Source organism: Plasmodium gaboni, chromosome 8 (assembly GCF_001602025.1).
Source record: "Plasmodium gaboni strain SY75 chromosome 8, whole genome shotgun sequence".
Taxonomy (NCBI): domain Eukaryota; phylum Apicomplexa; class Aconoidasida; order Haemosporida; family Plasmodiidae; genus Plasmodium; species Plasmodium gaboni.
Genome location: NC_031488.1, coordinates 498737 through 518088, shown reverse-complemented (window position 1 = coordinate 518088; position 19352 = coordinate 498737). Strand labels below are relative to the sequence as shown.

General features: G+C 17.2%; 6 protein-coding genes across 6 annotated transcripts; 4 read left to right on the top strand and 2 right to left on the bottom strand.

Moving 5' to 3' along the window:
* Window positions 1-117: 117 nt before the first annotated feature.
* PGSY75_0814400 (putative phospholipase DDHD1) lies at window positions 118-2407 on the top strand (the record flags this gene model as incomplete). The annotated part of the gene is made up of 3 exons (XM_018785272.1): window positions 118-494; window positions 733-892; window positions 1001-2407. The coding sequence occupies 3 exons, from the start codon at window positions 118-120 to the stop codon at window positions 2405-2407; spliced, it is 1944 nt and encodes a 647-aa protein (XP_018642239.1).
* A 1092-nt stretch (window positions 2408-3499) lies between these two features.
* On the top strand, window positions 3500-7060 carry PGSY75_0814300 (putative ATPase; the record flags this gene model as incomplete). The annotated part of the gene is made up of 1 exon (XM_018785271.1): window positions 3500-7060. The coding sequence occupies one exon, from the start codon at window positions 3500-3502 to the stop codon at window positions 7058-7060; it is 3561 nt and encodes a 1186-aa protein (XP_018642238.1).
* Window positions 7061-9209: 2149 nt separating this feature from the next.
* PGSY75_0814200 (DNA/RNA-binding protein Alba 1) lies at window positions 9210-9956 on the bottom strand (the record flags this gene model as incomplete). Its single annotated transcript, XM_018785270.1, has 1 exon — window positions 9210-9956. One exon carries the CDS (start codon window positions 9954-9956, stop codon window positions 9210-9212), a length of 747 nt encoding a protein of 248 aa, XP_018642237.1.
* Window positions 9957-13410: 3454 nt separating this feature from the next.
* Window positions 13411-14475, top strand: PGSY75_0814100 (hypothetical protein; the record flags this gene model as incomplete). Its single annotated transcript, XM_018785269.1, has 6 exons — window positions 13411-13551; window positions 13644-13713; window positions 13847-13896; window positions 14020-14101; window positions 14264-14345; window positions 14454-14475. The coding sequence occupies 6 exons, from the start codon at window positions 13411-13413 to the stop codon at window positions 14473-14475; spliced, it is 447 nt and encodes a 148-aa protein (XP_018642236.1).
* Window positions 14476-15126: 651 nt separating this feature from the next.
* PGSY75_0814000 (putative 60S ribosomal protein L13-2) lies at window positions 15127-15951 on the bottom strand (the record flags this gene model as incomplete). Its single annotated transcript, XM_018785268.1, has 2 exons — window positions 15127-15534; window positions 15712-15951. 2 exons carry the CDS (start codon window positions 15949-15951, stop codon window positions 15127-15129), a joined length of 648 nt encoding a protein of 215 aa, XP_018642235.1.
* Window positions 15952-18307: 2356 nt separating this feature from the next.
* PGSY75_0813900 (putative 40S ribosomal protein S16) lies at window positions 18308-19016 on the top strand (the record flags this gene model as incomplete). Its single annotated transcript, XM_018785267.1, has 2 exons — window positions 18308-18349; window positions 18624-19016. The coding sequence occupies 2 exons, from the start codon at window positions 18308-18310 to the stop codon at window positions 19014-19016; spliced, it is 435 nt and encodes a 144-aa protein (XP_018642234.1).
* Window positions 19017-19352: the final 336 nt, after the last annotated feature.

The window sequence follows — 19352 nt, the reverse complement described above, 5'->3', positions numbered from 1 at the left end:
TACATATAAATAGGAAATACGCTTGAAAATAATAGGGTTACAAATATTATAATTTTTTTTTTATAAAATAAAAAAAATAATACATATATTTATAAATATACTTATTATCATTTCATAATGAATAACCATACCGAAAAGGTAGAAGAGGATGACGAAGAAAACAATGAGGACACAGAAAAAAAAGTACAGAGTAGCTTTTTTTTCTTTAAAAAAGAGGAGAAGAATGTAAACCGAAAATCGGTAAAAAATATAAAAGATAATGATATAAATTTTTATGAAGACAAACCTATTCTGGATGATAAAATTAATAAAGTTGATTATATTATTTTGATTATTCATGGTATAGGATCAAATGAAGAATTAATAATAAATCAATGTGAAGATTTGAAAAATAGTTTTAAAATTGTAAAAAAAATGTGGTTTTTTGATTATCCTTTTAATATACATTTTCATATATTTAACTGGAAGAAGTACATCATCGATGCACAAATACAGTAATAAGAAAAAAATAAAAAGAATGTTCACATGGATATATATATATATATATATATATATATATATATATATGTGTATATATATTTACTTTTATCTTTTCATTGATTTACATTTTGTAGTTACTATATATTTTTCATATTATACATTTTTACAAAAAACAAGAAATTTATTATATTTTATTATATTATGTTTAATTATATTTTATTATGTTTCATTATGTTTTATTTTTTTATGTAGTGTTTTTAATAGGATAAATATTAATACTATGGCGGAAACCCGAAAAATAATAAACCTGTCCGCAGGAGATATTATATGTTTTTTACATCCAAGATATGGTGATTACATAATGTTAAATTTATATAATGATATAAATAAAACCTTGGAATCTTTAAAGAATGTAAACATAAAAAAAAATTAATACAATGTATATATTGTATACTTTTAATATATAATATTTTTTTTTTTTTTTTTTTTTTTTTTTTTTTTTTTGTGTGTGTGTGTATAGGATTCTAGCGGTCGATTTAAATATTCCAAAGTATGTCTACTAGGTTATTCATTAGGTAGTGCAATGGCATATGAGATATTACATAACGTAAAAGTTAGAATAAGTGAAAGTAATTTAAAATATAATTTGAAAAGTAAGATACATTATTTATTTATGTTGGGTAGTCCATTAAGTGCTTTATTATCTTTATATAAACCAGAATATATAAATGATGGATTAAAATTAAATCATGGTTTAAAGTTTTATAATATTTTTCATGGATTTGATCCTGTGGCTTTTAGAATTGAGCCATTGATTTATCCAAGAATTAAAAATATTCCTGAACCTGTTCTTATAAATTATTGGAGAAATAATGGAGCAAGGTATTGGTTCGAGTGGGACAAAAATATGCAAAATGCTAAACTAGCCATTGTTCAAAATTTAAATGATTTTACATCTGCAATTACTAACGGTTTTTATAAATTTCTTGGGAAATCTGAAAATAATGATGAAGATCAAAGTACTCTAAATAAAAATATTTGTTACAATAAATGTGAAAGTAAGGATATAAATATATTCTTATTAAAAGTTAAAGAAAATCAACGAAAAATTGCTTTACAAAAAAAAAAAATACATAGGCTTAAGAAAAAAAATAATAGTACATATAAGGAGAATAATTCCGAAGAAAATAATATTCAAAAAAAAATTGATAACAGTATTCATCATAATATAAATAATAATAACATTTGTAATAATCATCTTAATGATATTTCTTACAACGATGAAGAGAGTCAAGATACCCATTGTGATCAAGAAAAATACAAATCAAAATATAATCATCATGATGAAGAAAAAAACGAAGGATCATATTATTATAAAGAAGAAAATTCTAGCTATATTGATAGTACTAAAAGTATTTGTGCATCACAAGATTCAAATAGCGAATATTCTTTTTTTGATCATGAAATTAGTGATAATTCGAATAATCTATATGAAGAAGATACAAGAAATTATGATGAACATAATAATAAAAGAGAATCCATATGTAACTCTAATAATATGAATGATACTTTAAATGTTAGATATGATTATCAATTACAAGAATTCATTATGGAACATTATATATATCCTTTAGCTGTTGCTAAATCGCATTTCAATTATTTTATAATTAAAGATATCTCCTTTTTTATATTAAAAGAATTAATAAATCATAAAAATATATCACTAAGCTATGAAGAATATCTAACAAAAATTGAAAAGGAATATAATAGCAAAGCCTTAAATGAAAAAGATAATACAAAAAAAGAAAAGTATTTCAAAATTGCTATAAAGGCTACTAAAACGTTAGAAGAATTTAAAAAGTATGAAAAAAATATTCAAGCTATGTCTGATCCATTTAATATGAAAAATTTTAAAAATTTAATATAATGTAATAAAATAAAATATAAGAATAAAGTTATAATTATAAAAGCCACAATTTTTAAATATGAACTCAACTTGTTTTAATAATAAAATAAAATATAAGAATAAAGTTATAATTATAAAAGCCACAATTTTTAAATATGAACTCAACTTGTTTTAATTTTATAACATTTTATTCTTTACTAAAATGTATAAGCACTTTTTATTTTTTTAAATATTTTTAATTTGTATACAATTTTGATGTTGATTATATTTGTTTATAATATCACCATTATTTGATTATTATTATATTATTATTATTATTTGATTATTATATTATTATTATTATTTTTTTTATTGTTATATTTACCATCATTTGATCATTTCACCATTTGCTTTATGTTTATAATTTTTTTAATTTTTAATTTATATTTTCTTTTTTCTGAAGACTAACAATGAAAAAAAAATAAAAAAAAATAAATAAAATTGAGTTTATATAAATTTAATGTAACGTTCCAAGGAAATATAGAACTATGAAATTAATATTATATATATATATATATATAATATATTAATGTTTACCTTTTATTTTTATTTTGTTACTTGTGTTGGTATGTTTTTATTATATTAAGATTATGTCCCAGAAAAAAAAAAAAAAAAAAAAATTTAATGCATATTATATATATAATAATTTAATAAATTTGTTTTTTTTTTAAATGTATAATTTTTTTTAATACATAAAAAAATATAGTGACAGAAAAACAATATGAATATATATAGAAAATCAAAGTGAATTTTCAATATTTCTATTTTTTATAATTTATGAATTATTTGTTGTTTTTATTGAAAATGATGTTAATTGTGGCTTAATTGATGTGGTGATATATATATATCTTTAATTTTAAATAGTATAGTTGTTATGTAAAATAATATATATATATATATTTATTTATTGATTGATTTATTGATTTATTGATTTATTTATTTATTTTCTATGAAATTATTTATATATAAATAATATATATATATATATTTATATTGATGTATAAATAAAACTATATTTTTTATATATGTATATAAAAGTATAATATGAAAAATGTTTGTGGAATAATATGAAAAATGTTTGTGGATTCGTTAAAGAAACGAATATACCATATAATAGTAAAAAATAATTTTATAAGAAAAGATGAAAATAAAGAAAATAATTTAAAAAATGTTTTAAGTAATTGTTCATTAATTGAAAGTTTGTTGAGAAAAGAATTTCAAGAATATAGACGATCACCGAAAAATAAATTATATGGGCTAATTATGAATGTAATAAAAAAGAGTTTATTTGTGAACTATGATAAATTTATGATTAAATATATTAATAAAAAGAAAAAAAAGAAGATGAAGCTTAATAATAATTGTGCACTTAATAATGAACATAATAATAATTTTATATATGACACTAATCATATTATAAGTAATGATATTACAACATGTGATATTTTGAATGAAGCACAAAATAATCATTCAACAATATTAAATAATAATAATAATAATAATGATGATGATAGTATTAATTATACCAATAAAAATGAATATAACAAGAATGATATGGAACATCAAAATATTCATGGTGATGACTATAATGATGTATTATTAAATGAGAAAGATCTAAATGCTTGTAATGAATATATTAAAAACAATATATTGAAAAACAAGAAGAAATTAAAAAATATAGAAGGGAAGTTAAAAGATGAAAAAAATGTACATAGTCATTTAACAAATGAAAAAATTAATGAAAATATAAATAATATGAAAGATGAACATAATAAAAGTTCATTGAATAATTCAAATAAAATAATTAATTGTATAACATCTAATAAAACATTAAATGATTTTAAGGGAATAAAAAATATTAAAAAAGATATACTTTATAGTATTATATATCCATATAAATTTCGACCATCAAATTTAAATTGTATTATAAATATTTTTGGTAGCAGTGGGACAGGTAAAACTACACTTTCATATTCTATTGCAGGTGAATGTGAATGTCCTTTTTTTTATATAAAATTACCTGAATATATAAGATATATATCAAATGATAACAAAAATAATAAATTAAAAATTATTTTTGAACATATAAAAAATGAATATGATAAAGCAATATTATGTATTGATGATATAGATATCATATTTTCATCTAAAGATGATTCAACTGATTTATATTTATTTACATATTTATTAAATATTTTTCATAATTCAAATATTATTGTACTCTTATTAAGTATTAATAAACCAAATGATAGTATATTATACTCCAAAATTCAAAAGTTTATTACGCTACCTATACCTACATATGATGACCGTATTGAAATACTTCAACAAGCATCTTCTGAATATTCTTTATCATTTGATATATCATATACTGCTTCAATTACATATGGTTTCAAAAGAGGAGAGATATTTGATATAATGAAAGAATCTTTAAATTTGTATATATATAATAATTTAATAACAAAGGATCTAAACATTAATGATATGATAAAAAATCAAGTAGATCATATTTCAAAAAATTGTCAAAATATAAATAAAATCGATTGTAATGAAAATGGAGTGGTCAATCAAAAAAGTCATCATATTATTAATAAGATAAATAATGATGATAATGCATCCGTTTGTGGATACACAAAGACAGATAATGATTTTTTAAAAAATGAAAATATAAGTAATTATGAAGAACTAAAAAAAAATGATCAATTAGAATCACACGAACAAAACATATTGACGACTTCTACTAAATCAAATGATGAAAATAATATCGTGTCAACAGATATGTCTCCGGAGTTATCCAACGATTCATCTTGTTTTAATAACCAGAAGAATCACAATTTGAAAGAAATAAATCATAAAAGAAAATACAATACATTTTTATCTTCATTAGACGAATGGACCATTATTGAAGGAGAAGCAGAAAAAAGAAAGATTCAAAAGATCATAAAAATTAACAATGATATAATATTTGAAAGTGTAAATAATATAAAGAAAAAGATGACAAATGAAAATATATGTGAAGTTCCAAATATTAATTTGGATAATATTGGATCGTTAAAAAAAATAAAGAAAATATTAGAAAGCAAATTTATATTACCTGTAAAATATAGTAATATATATAAACATCTAGGTATAAATAAAAGTATGGGAATATTATTATATGGTCCTCCTGGGTGTGGGAAAACAATGCTTGCTAAAGCTATAAGTAATGAAATGAAAGCCAACTTTATAGCTATTAAAGGACCAGAAATATTAAATAAATATGTTGGTGAAAGTGAGAAAAAGGTTCGTGAAATTTTTTCATATGCATCTGTATATAAACCATGTTTAATATTTTTTGATGAAATTGATAGTATTTGTATTAATAGATCAAATAATAAATCAGTATCTGCATCTGATAGAGTAGTAAATCAATTATTATCAGAAATGGATGGATTATCACAAAGAGAAGGTGTTTATATTATAGCAACAACAAACAGACCTGATATTATTGATAAAGCATTACTAAGAAGTGGACGATTTGATCAACTTATTTATATTTCATTACCTAAATATCAAGGAAGAGTTGATATTTTAAAAAAGCTTTCCAAAAATATGCCCATAGATAAAAATGTGAGTTTTGAAAAAATATCAAAATTGACTAGAGGATATAGTGGTGCTGATTTATATGGAGTATTAAGAGAAAGTGCTTTTATAGCTTTACAAGAATGTAGGGATAAAATAGATATTCAAAATTCAAGTAATCTAAAAATTAATAATGTATATATTAATGATATATATAAAAATACGCATCAACAAATGAATAAGGATACAAACGTAGTAGTAAATATTATGAATGAACACATGAATATTCAACAAAATAATTTTATAAAACAAGATTCTACTATTCTTTTGACCAATAATATGAATAACAATAAGGTGGATAATATTCATACTATTCATAATTATGACAATATTAAATCTAATTCATATATAACAAATAAAAAATTATCTCATGATACAAATGTTTCAATTGATAGTAATAGAAAAGCAGATATACTACATGATAATGTTGATAACAACAATGAGTTGTCAAAAGGGGGGAATAACATGAATCAATTGAATCAAAAAAATATTGATAATATTGTAAAAATAAGTGAAAATTATACAAACCAATATAATACAAGTAATAATATAAATGCTCATAAAGTTTCAAATAATAATATTATGAATATTCAAATGTTGGACATTAACATAAATCATAATAATTTAAACAATTCAAATTATAATAAAATGAATGAAGAAATTCCAAGTAGTGATAACAAAAATAAACATGTATCATTTAATGACCATCAAAATGTGTTTAGTACAAATAATTTTTGTAACAATGAAAATATTATAAAATTAGAATATAATAATAATATGGAACAACAACAAAAGGACTATAATAAATTCTCACATAATAATATCTTGTCAACAAAAAATAATCAATTAAATGAAAAAGAGAAAAATAATTTAATTTATGAATATATTCAAAAAAATAAAAATATATTAACTATAACGCAAAAACATATCATCCAAGCAATTAAAATTATACCAAGAAGTGTAACAAAAGAACAAATAAAATATTATAAGGAAATATGTAAAAAGTTTAAATGACAAAAAAAATAAAAAAAATTTTTAAATTGAAATATTTTTTTAATGTAGAAAAATTGAATTTTTTTTTTAGTTGAACTAATTATATATATATATTATATATAATATTTTCTTTTAATATTTACCTTATTATATATATATATATATATATATATATATAATTTTATTAAAACATTTTTTTGTCCATTAGATGAAATTTTATCATTTTGAAAATATAGCATACAATATATATTCATATAAAATGAACGAATTCATAAATATCTTATTATATATATACATATTTGGTTACAAATGTAGACATCTTTTTTTTTTTAACCATACAATTAAATAAATAACATAATATTAAATTAATTATATTTATATTTTTTTTATTATTTTTTATTTCATTAAGTACAAATGAAAATTCGCATTATATTAATTAAATCATCCTCATTAATATAATAAGATTTATGACTTACCATTTTTTTTTTTTTATTAATTTAATTTTTTCTTTATTTACAAATATTTTAATTAAAACGAATGCTTATTTAAATATAAATAAATAATATATAAAAGTTATTATATCTTAAATCTTTTCGTGAATGATATAAATAAATAGAAAAAAATATTTAAATACATGTATATATATATATATATAATATAATATAAATATTTAAATAATAAAAAAAAAAAAATTATTTTCTAATATTAAAATTAAAAATATGCTTTTTATTTTTTTCTATAAAAATGTTATATTAAGTACTTTTAAATGAACATATAAATATAATATGTAAAATCGTGCTTCCTTAAAATATAAAATTCCTACATATATAATAATATTAAAAATAAAATATTTTAAAAATTTTTGCTTCGTACACATATATATAATAACATATCATTCTTGAACGTTTCTCTCTTGTATATAAATAATTATGTAAATAAAATATATGGTGGATTATTTAATATAATGAATATAAATACATATAAGTATATATATATATATATATATATTATATGTATAATAAAAATAATATTTATGTATAACAAAACCCATAAAAAAATATTCTTACTGGTTTTATTTTATTTTATTTATTTTATTTTATTTTATTTATTTTATTTTATTTTTTTTTTGGTAGAAATTCATTATCTATTTTTATAGATATACATAACACACATATATATAAATATATTTTAATTTTCATTAATATATTCATGCGCATTAAAAGAATAAATATTTTTCAAAAAAAAAAATATATATATTCTCTTTTATATACGCTACTATTTTTGTTCTTATAAAGACTTTTATATATGTATGATCTTATGAAAAATAATAATATATTAAAGAAAATGTGTATAAAAATATATTCTCTCTCTCTATATATATATATAATATGTGAAATTGAAGTTATATATAAAAATATTATATATATATTATATATATTTTATTATATTATATTATAATATTAAATTTATCAACATTTAAATGTTTTTTTTTTTTTTTTTTTTTTTCATGTTATACTTAAATTTGCATAAATTTAAATTCTCTTAATTTTTTTTTATTGTTATTATTATTAGTATTATTGGCAAATTAAAAAAAAAAAAATATATATAAAAAATGATAGAAGTGCATAAAATAATATATATAGTACTAAAATGTCTATTACATTCAATATGGGTAATTTTGTTGATATATATGTATATATATATGATATTTTAATTTTTTTTTTTTTTTTTCGTAAATAATAAATTTCGCTTACTATTAAATATTCTCGATTATATATAAATTAAAAAATATTAATTGGTATGAATATGTTTATATAAATATTTATATATGTATGTATATAGATACACATATGTATATACATACATACAAATACATTTCATTATTAAAATAAATATATATTTTTTTTTTTTTTTTTTTTTTTGTGTGTGTGGCTCTGTTGGTTTTTTTATTATATATATATAAATATATATTATATATATATAAATATATATTATATATATATAATTCCAATTCTTTTAGTCTGTTTTATATATTTTTTTTTTATTTTTATTTATTTATTTATTATTATTTTTTTATTTAGTTATATAATATTATATTTTATTTTGTGTTTATATATGTGTTTGTTTATATATATATATTTTTTTTTTATTTTTTTTTTTATATATTAATTTATGATAAAGCTCTTCCACCTCTGAATCCACCTCTGCCACCTCTAAATCCACTTCTGCTACCTCCTCTGTTTCCACCTCTGTAGCCACCATCTCTGCCACCTCTAAATCCTCCTCTGAATCCACCTCTGAATCCTCCACCCATACCACCACCTGATCTGTATCCACCTCTTCCGAAATTTCCACCATATCCGCTACCTCTTCCACCTCTGAAGCTGCTTCTTGGTTCGTATACTCTGTCACCAAAACCTCTATATCCTCCTCTTCTTAAAAATGCACCTCTTCCTCCTCTAAATCCCCTATAAAATCTTGGTCTAAATCCACCTCTTCTGAATGGTCTAGAATTAACAATTTCTTCTGGGGTCATTTCTTTTACATATTTCTCATCCAAAGGTGGTTGATAACCTGCATCTTTCATATCTAATTGTTCTCTTGATAATAATATTTCAATAAAAGAAACGGTTTTTTCTTGTACTACATGTTCGCTATTATCTTGTCCACTTACATATTGATCAGTGATTACTGTACTTCCACATCTGGTTATTTGATGTAATCCTTTAAACCTTCTCTTTATTATTTCTGCTAATGTTACAGCTTTTCCAATAGCATTACCTGTTGCTTTGATTTTTATACTTTTCTTGTCTTCATCTCCAAGTATTTTGGCACCATAGTTAACATAGTTGGTCATCCTTCCAGTTGAGGTTATTCTCATTTCATCTTCGTCTATTGGTTCTCTATCTTTCTTCATTTTGCTTACACTCTCTTTTCTTTTTTTTTTTAAATTGAAAAGTTAATAAATGTTTTTTTATATAATATGTATATTATATATATATATATATATGTTCGCTTAATTAGTATATTTGCTATTCCCTGTATTATATATTTATATATATAATTGCTTAATTTGTATATCAAAATTTTCAATTTTCTTCTTATGAATCTTTTTTATATTTATTGTCAAACAATTTTATTTTTTTTATTATGTACAATATCAGTATTGTTTTGATATATAAATATATATGTAGATATATAGATTAATATATTATTTGTATTAATATCTCAATCGAAACTGCAATGAAAAATATACAAGAAAAAAAAAAAAAAAAAATATATATATATATATTTGAATTACATTATGAAATTTTTATATAAACATATAGAATATATTAAAAATATGATGCAACAAAAATTTACGAAATTAATAATATATAAAATTACTTTTATTATTAAGTTTTTATTATATTCAATTCCTATTATAATTTTTTTAATGCTGTATATTTTCAATCTAAATATTCATACTCCTAAAGAAAAAAAAAAAAAAAAAAAAAAATTATATATATATAAAATATATATATAATATGTATTATATTTCATATTAACACGTAGGAGTGTTTTTATATACTTTAAAATAGCATTTTTAATATATAAATAAATATATATATATATATTATGGGGAATACAAAATGTAAACATTAAAACACGAACATATATATGATAGATATGTACATATATAATATAATACTTCACAAAGCTTTTATTTTTTTAAAAAAAAAAAAAAAGAATTATATTTTAAAATATGAACATGGCCTTATTCGCCTTCCTCTTAACAAATGTTGTGGGAGTTGTAAAATATATAAAATATACACATAATAAATATACCTTATACATACATATATATATATATATTTATTTATTTATTTATAGATGATGTTAATGTATATTATTAAATTATATATAAATATTTTTATATAATATACCTTTTTCATATATAAAAAAATTTCTAATTATCTTACAAGCAATAATATATATATATATATATATATATATATATATATATAATATAATGAAGATGTAGTTTATATTTTATTCAACAAATATATAAAAAAAATATATAAACATATAAAATATATAATTAGTTTTTTTAAGGTTAATTCGTTTATATATAAATATATAAATAAATATATATATAAATTTTATTATATTATAAGAAAATAAATATATTTATATATATATATATATATATACCAAAATTATATTCATACATATAAATTTATATATTTATAAAAATTATACATTTTTTCGTTTTTTAAATATTATTTTTATAAAAAATACCTTTTCTTGATTTTAAAGTGTTTACTTTTCTTCAAAGACCATGGTTCGCTTAGTTTTTCTTTTTAAACCTCGTTTTTTTGTTTTTTTGTAAAAGTATCTTCTGTTTTTTTATTTTTTTTATATTTAAAATATTTTTTTTTTTTTTTTTTTTTGTATATTTTATTTATTATATGGGATATATTATATACATAATTTTTTTTTATTTTTATTATTTTTTTTTTTTTAAATTAATCATATATACATTATTACATATATATAAAATATAATTATTATATACATACATATTATATATGTATACATATAATATATTTATTTATATATGCAATATATGTACAATTTACAATCACCTATTATTCAATTTTTTTTTTTTTTTTTTTGTAAATTTATATATATAAGCTTTTTATATATAATAAATTACATTATATATAAATATAATTATGTTACTTTAATATATATATATTATAAAAATAGTAAGTGTTTAAAGTATACTTAAAAAAAAAAAATATGTATATATATAAATGCATTTAATAAGTACTCATATTATCTATATAATATAAATACGTACAATATATATATATCATTTTATATATAATATTAATAGAGCAGTATTTTTTTTTTTTTTTTTTTTTTTTATTCCAATATTTGAAAAAGTAGTGGCGCTCTAGTTAAAATAGATAAAAGTGCATTCATACAATGTTATATATATAATATTATATATATATATATATTTATATATATTGTAGTTATTATTATTTATATATTATTATTACTATATATAATAATATAAGCATGCGTTTCCTTTTTTTTTATTTTTTTTATTTTGGTAATATTTCTATATCATATATTAATGTATATAATTATATATTATTTTGAAGCTATTCCATATTGTATTTATTATATATTATATAATATTTTTTTTAAACCATTTAATATTTTCATATATAATATGCATATTAAAATATATATATATATATATATATTATTATAAAAAATAGATATGATATATTATGTGGGTATATTATTAATTTAAGAACTATGTATTTAATTTTATTAAAGTTATATTTATTTGTTTTATATACATAAAGTGTATTAACTCAAAAAAAAAAAAAAAAAAGCAATAATTTTATTAATATTATGCTTGAGTACATTTCTTGTATTTTTTTCATATGGTGTTTATGAATATGCATTATATAAAAAATGTATTAAATAATTTTATTTATATATTATTCTATCTTTTCATTAAAATAAAAAACCTATCCAATAAATATAATTATATAGGGACACATATATTGTATATCTTTTGAGGATTTGGGGAATATATATATTTTTTTTAACTATAAAACTATTAATGTGTAAAAGAAAAAAAATAAAAATATATATTTCACACTTGAAACGGGTCACAATATATAAATTCGATTATCATTATATATAGAACAATAAAAAAAAAGAAAAAAAAAAAAAAAAAAGAAAAAGAAACATCAAAATAGAATAAACAAAAAAGAGAACATACCATAATGTATATATATATATATATATATATATATATATATATATATATATATATATGTATAATTATTAATATTATTATGCTTAATCCCTCATAATATTTTTTGTTTATAAGTGATTATATATTTGTATCTCCTTGAGGAGTTACTTCTTTTTAAAAATTTATTTTTATGAACGTTATATAGTTCTTTACAGTCGCACTTTTTTTAAATTGGCACCATATGTTAAATATAAAAAAAAAAAAAAAATTTTTTAAATATTAAAAAAAAAAATATATAATGAATAAAATTAACATATATATTAACCTTTTAATGTTTTACTCATTTCTATATTATAATAATTATTTTTTAATATAAAAGCTTTAATATAGCACGAATTAAAAATTTATCATTTTATTTGCCATTAAATTTTGTAAAAGGATATGTATATTTTTTTCTTATTTTTTAAAACGTATTATGTAAAAATTTAATATTAAAAAAAAAGAAAAACAAAAAAAATTTTTAAAATATCCCGATATAATATTGCTTTAATATTATATATATATATATATCTTTTTTATTTTGATTTCCTTCGCTTAAAAAAAAATGGTTAAAAAAGATAACATTTGGGTATTATGTAAATTATATTTAGATGAAAAAAATACACAGCTAAATAAATTACAAGAAGATGACATATTCAAAATAATACAAAACTCAAATACTCCCTTGTCTGTTTTAATTAAAGAAGTAATTTCCATAGTTAACATATAAACCATAAATGAATATATATATATATATATATATATATGTATATTTTTATGCCTTCAACTTGTTTATAGGAGTTTGATAAAAATGCGCTTATATTTTATGGAAAAATATTTAAAACCATACTTTTCAATCGTTTCAATAGTAAAAAGAACAAAAAAAAATTAAACATACATATATATATATATAATATTTGTATATCATTAGGATATAGAATGTAGAATATGTAAAATTCATAATTAACATGGCATTATATTCTTATATTTTATTTTTATAGTCATTTTTGCAAATCTGGAACTGCGAATTTTTATAATAAAAACTAGTAACGTAAGGAAATAATATTTTGTTTAAAAAAAAAAAAAAAAAAAAAAAAAAAAAGACAATATATATATATATATATATATATATTATATATTAATTACGTTACTTTTTTTTTTTAATCGTTCTTAGAAATTCAAAAAGGAAATTGAAATCTTAACAAAATTTGTAACTGTCTGTGATTACTTAAAAGTTGAAATATTATATATAGGTGGTACGTACATTATTCAAATTGTAAATAAATATACACACTTATTTATCACTTCTATTTTATTATATGTTTATACATAAAAATGTCTATATATATATATATATATATATATATATATATATATATCTTATAATAATAATATATCCATTTTATCTTTTTTTTTAGTAACCTTAAACAAATGTAAAGGCTTTCTAACGGATTTATTTATAAAATTGAAAATAGAAGAAAATATCCCTTGCATAATGAAGTAAAGAATATATACTTATGTTATATACATATGTTAAAATTTTAAAAAATATAAAATTCATTATTAAAAAAAAAATCTTTTTTTTTTTTTTTTTTTTGATTTTATTAGGGAATTCGAAAACTGTTCTTAATTGAGAAAATGAGCATTTTGCTGTTTTATTTTCAAGACAATATAACAATTTTCTTTTCTTTTTTTTTTATTTTATAACCTTTGCATCAATTCATCCGTCTATATTTGATAATTTTTTTTAAGTTGATTTGTTTAATATAACTGTTTCCTTTTTTCTTTTCAGTTCATTTAATAGACCGCCAATGCCCTTACGAGAAAAGAAAAGAAAACGACAGTATTAATTTTTTGTTTTTTTTAGCTTTTTTATGAACATAATAATGTATTTGTAAACATACACATAATATATATATATACTATATATATATTTTTTATTTTGTTAAAATTCTTTATGTAAATAAAAAAAATTTTATTCTTAAATTGTTTTGTAACATATATAAATGCTTAGTTTAAAAAATTAAAAAAAAAAAAAAAAAAAAAAAAATACATATATTTATATATGAATATAAATATATGTAATAGTTAATTGTAAATATAAGTAAAGGTCATATATGTATATATATATATATATATTTTTTTTTTTTTTTTCTTTGTATTTGTATTATAGTAATTATATAATTACATAATTATATAATTATATAAATATATAAATATAATTGAATACATATTAATTATAAAAAAGTGTTCATTTTTATACATTTGTATGTTATAATTCTTAATTATCTTTAGATTTAAATTTAATATCTTTTTTCTGTTGTCTTCTGTTCTTTCTTCTTTCAGCCAATTTAGCTCTACGTAATGTTTTATAGGCCAAGAATTCTTTATCAATTTTAGATACTTCAATAGTTTCATAGAATGGTTTAGTGTTCTTTTCTTTCTTGAATATGCTGAGTAATGGTTTCTTATTTCTGAATTCTTTAATGGTATTCTTATCAGCATCAGCTGGGATACCTCCAATACCTTTCTTGGCTTTGTTTTTCTTAAGTGGTATCATAACTAAACTGTTCTTATACTTTAATAATCTTTCGACATTTTTTGTCAAAGATTCTTCAGATCTGTTTTTTCTTCTTTTGTCATAGCATATACCTATGGTTTGTGCAGCTTTAGGAGTTAATCCGGCTCCCTATAAATTAATCAAACATAAAAAAAAAAAAAAAAAAAAAATATATATATGGTTAATAATATCGAAATAAATACATATTAAGATACATAAATATATATATATATATATATGATGTTATTTTATTGAGTAATATTTTTATTTATTTATTTATTTTTTTTTTTTCATTTTAATACGTACCTTTAACTCTTCAAAAGTAAATCCTTTTCCTAACCTAGTTCTAAAATTATATCTTTGAGTTGGACAGTGTACTATTGGGTGTAATTTTTCAATAGGAGTACCTCCATTTGCCTTTCTTCTTTTTTCTCTCAACAATCTTCTTTTTTTTTTTTTTATGTTCTTATTAAAGTTAACTCTTACATACCTTTGCCACCATTTATGAAGATGAACATTTGGTAAAACGTTATTATGGGCAACCATTGTGTATAACTATATTTTAAATATAATAAATCTGTAATAATCAAAAGGTATAATTAATAAAGGTGAAGTTTTTTATATAAATATAAGCTCACATATATATATATATATATATTTAATTTTATAAATTATAATTATTATTTTATGTTTTTTAAAATATACATATATATATATATATATATATATTAAGATAAATATTTATATTCTTATTTTTGTTCTTATTTAATTTTTTATTTTTTCTTTAATATTTGTTTACCTTTATATATATATTTTTTTTTTTTTTATATTCTCTATAATAATTTTAAGATATTATAATCTGATATTATAGGATTTTACATAAAATAAGAAAATAATTATAAAAAAAAAAAAAAAAAAAAAAATCCCTTTATATAAAATTTTAATTTAAAATAATCAAAATGGAAAATAAAATTTAGAAAAAAAAAAAAAAAAAAATTATATAAACATAATTACATATACATATGGTATATATAATAATATATAATATATATTATATAATATTTATATAATATATTTTATTTTTTATATGCGTATTTATTATTATATATTATATGTTTGTAATATTATAATATTATATATATATTTTTTCATATCATATTAGATCATATATATATATATATATATATATTATATAATAATATATTATATTATATTTGCTGTTATATTTATGCATATTATATATTAATACTTTTCCCTTTTTTAAGTGATGAAAGGGGGCAAAAAATAAGGTCTGCCAATTTATGTGCTTATTAAAATATATTATCAAAGGAAGAAATAAATATATTATATTTATATATATATATATATATATTTATATATAATTTTTTTTTTTTTTTTTATTATATTCTTATATCTTATTTTATTCAATATAATATATGATTTTTATATACGCATATAAAATATTTATTATTTTTATAACATATATTATTTTCACATATAAAAAAAATATATACTATTATGTATAATTACATATATATATTTAATATTATATAGATATAAATAAAATATAATATAATAAATAAATAGTTACAAATTTCTCATTCATTTGTGGGGGGGTTTGTTTCTTATTTTTATATATCATCAACGTTCTATACATTATTTATTATATACATATATTTTATTTTATTATTTTTTTTCATAATATAATAAAACATAATTATTATATAATATAATATATTATAATATATATATATATATATAATATTTATAAATATGTATGAATATTTTAATATGTATATAATATATTATATATAATATTATATATATACATAAAAATATATTTTTATATATCATCAACGTTCTATACATTATTTATTATATACATATATTTTATTTTATTATTTTTTTTCATAATATAATAAAACATAACAATTATATAATATCTTATATTATATATTATATATATATATATATATATATATATATATATATAATATATAATATTTATAAATATGTATGAATATTTTAATATGTATATAATATATTATATATAATATTATATATATACATAAAAATATTTCAAAAAAAAAAAAAAATTAATAAAAATAAGAATTTTCTAAAATTGTAATTTCATTAAAATTATAATTTTATATTATTAAAATATATATATATTATATATATATATATGTTGAAGATAAAAGAAGAGAAAAATTCTTAATTTTTTTTCTTTTACAAATAAGTATTATATATAATTAATTATAAATACATCATTTTCCTAATTTTTATATCATTTAAGAAAACAAATTTATGGTAAGCTTAACAAAAGAAAGAATAACATAATAATAAAAGTTATAACATTATTATATATATATATATATATATTTATTTAATAATATAACGAATATAACTTTTATTTTGAAATTATTGAAAAAGCAATATTATGTTTACTTTAATATAATATAAACATATGATATAAAAGGATATATTTTCATTATGTTGTTATTTTATTTTTTTGATGATATATAACAAAGATTTAATTTTCTAGATTATTTTGAAACATTCAAATTGACATAATTTATTTTATTCTAATTTATTTATTTTATTTATTTTTTTTTTTTATATATATATATATATATATATATATATTTATTTATTTAATAATATAACGAATATAACTTTTATTTTGAAATTATTGAAAAAGCAATATTATGTTTACATTAATAAAATATAAACATATGATATAAAAAGATATATTTTCATTATGTTGTTATTTTATTTTTTTAATGATATATAAAAAAGATTTAATTTTCTAGATTATTTTGAAACATTCAAATTGACATAATTTATTTTATTCTAATTTATTTATTTTATTTATTTTTTTTTTTTCCTTCTTTTAGTAAAAATGACAACAAAAGTAAAAAGAGTTCAAACATTCGGCAAAAAGGTAAATATTATATATATATATAAATACATTGATACTTAATATATTTTTTTTTTTTTTTAATACTGTGAAGAAAGAGAAAAGTGTTTACATATACATAAACATATTTGTAGTATAAAATTTAATGAAAATATTTATATATATTTTTTACCATTTGCACATTTAAAAAAAATGTATATACAAGAAATTAATGTAAATTGTCATATTATTTGATGAGTTGTATTTTAATTATATATATATATATATATATTTATTTATTTATTTATTTTCCCCACAGAAAACTGCCGTTGCTGTAGCAACAGTTACCAATGGTAAAGGGTTAATAAAATTAAACGGTAAAAATTTAGATTTGGTTGAACCCTATATTTTAAAAACCAAAGTATATGAACCCTTATGGTTAATTGGATCAGGAAAATTAAAAAATTTAGATATCCGTATAAGAGTTAAGGGTGGTGGTCAAACTTCTCAAATATATGCTATACGTCAAGCTATTGGTAAAGGAATAATTTCTTATTATCAAAAATATGTAGATGAATCAACCAAAAAAGAATTAAAAGATGTCTTATTAAGATATGACAGATCATTATTAGTAGGAGACACAAGAAGATGTGAACCCAAAAAATTTGGTGGAAAGGGTGCTCGTGCAAGATACCAAAAATCATACAGATGAAGAAGAAAAAAAAAAAGAACATATATATATATATATATATATATATATTTGTGTGACAACTATTATGTTGCTTTAAAATTTTTTAAAGATAATTGATCCAATATTATTTTATTATGTGTCTTTTATGGTATATTTTATTTTATACTACTTTATATATTTACCCATGTATATATATATATATATATATATATATATTTATATATGTAAAATAAAAATTTTTTATTATATATATATATTTTTATTTTTTATTAAACAAATTTTTTTTTTTTTTTTTTTTTTTTTTTTATATAAAATAATATAATTTTTATTTTTATATTATTATAACTAAAAAAAAAA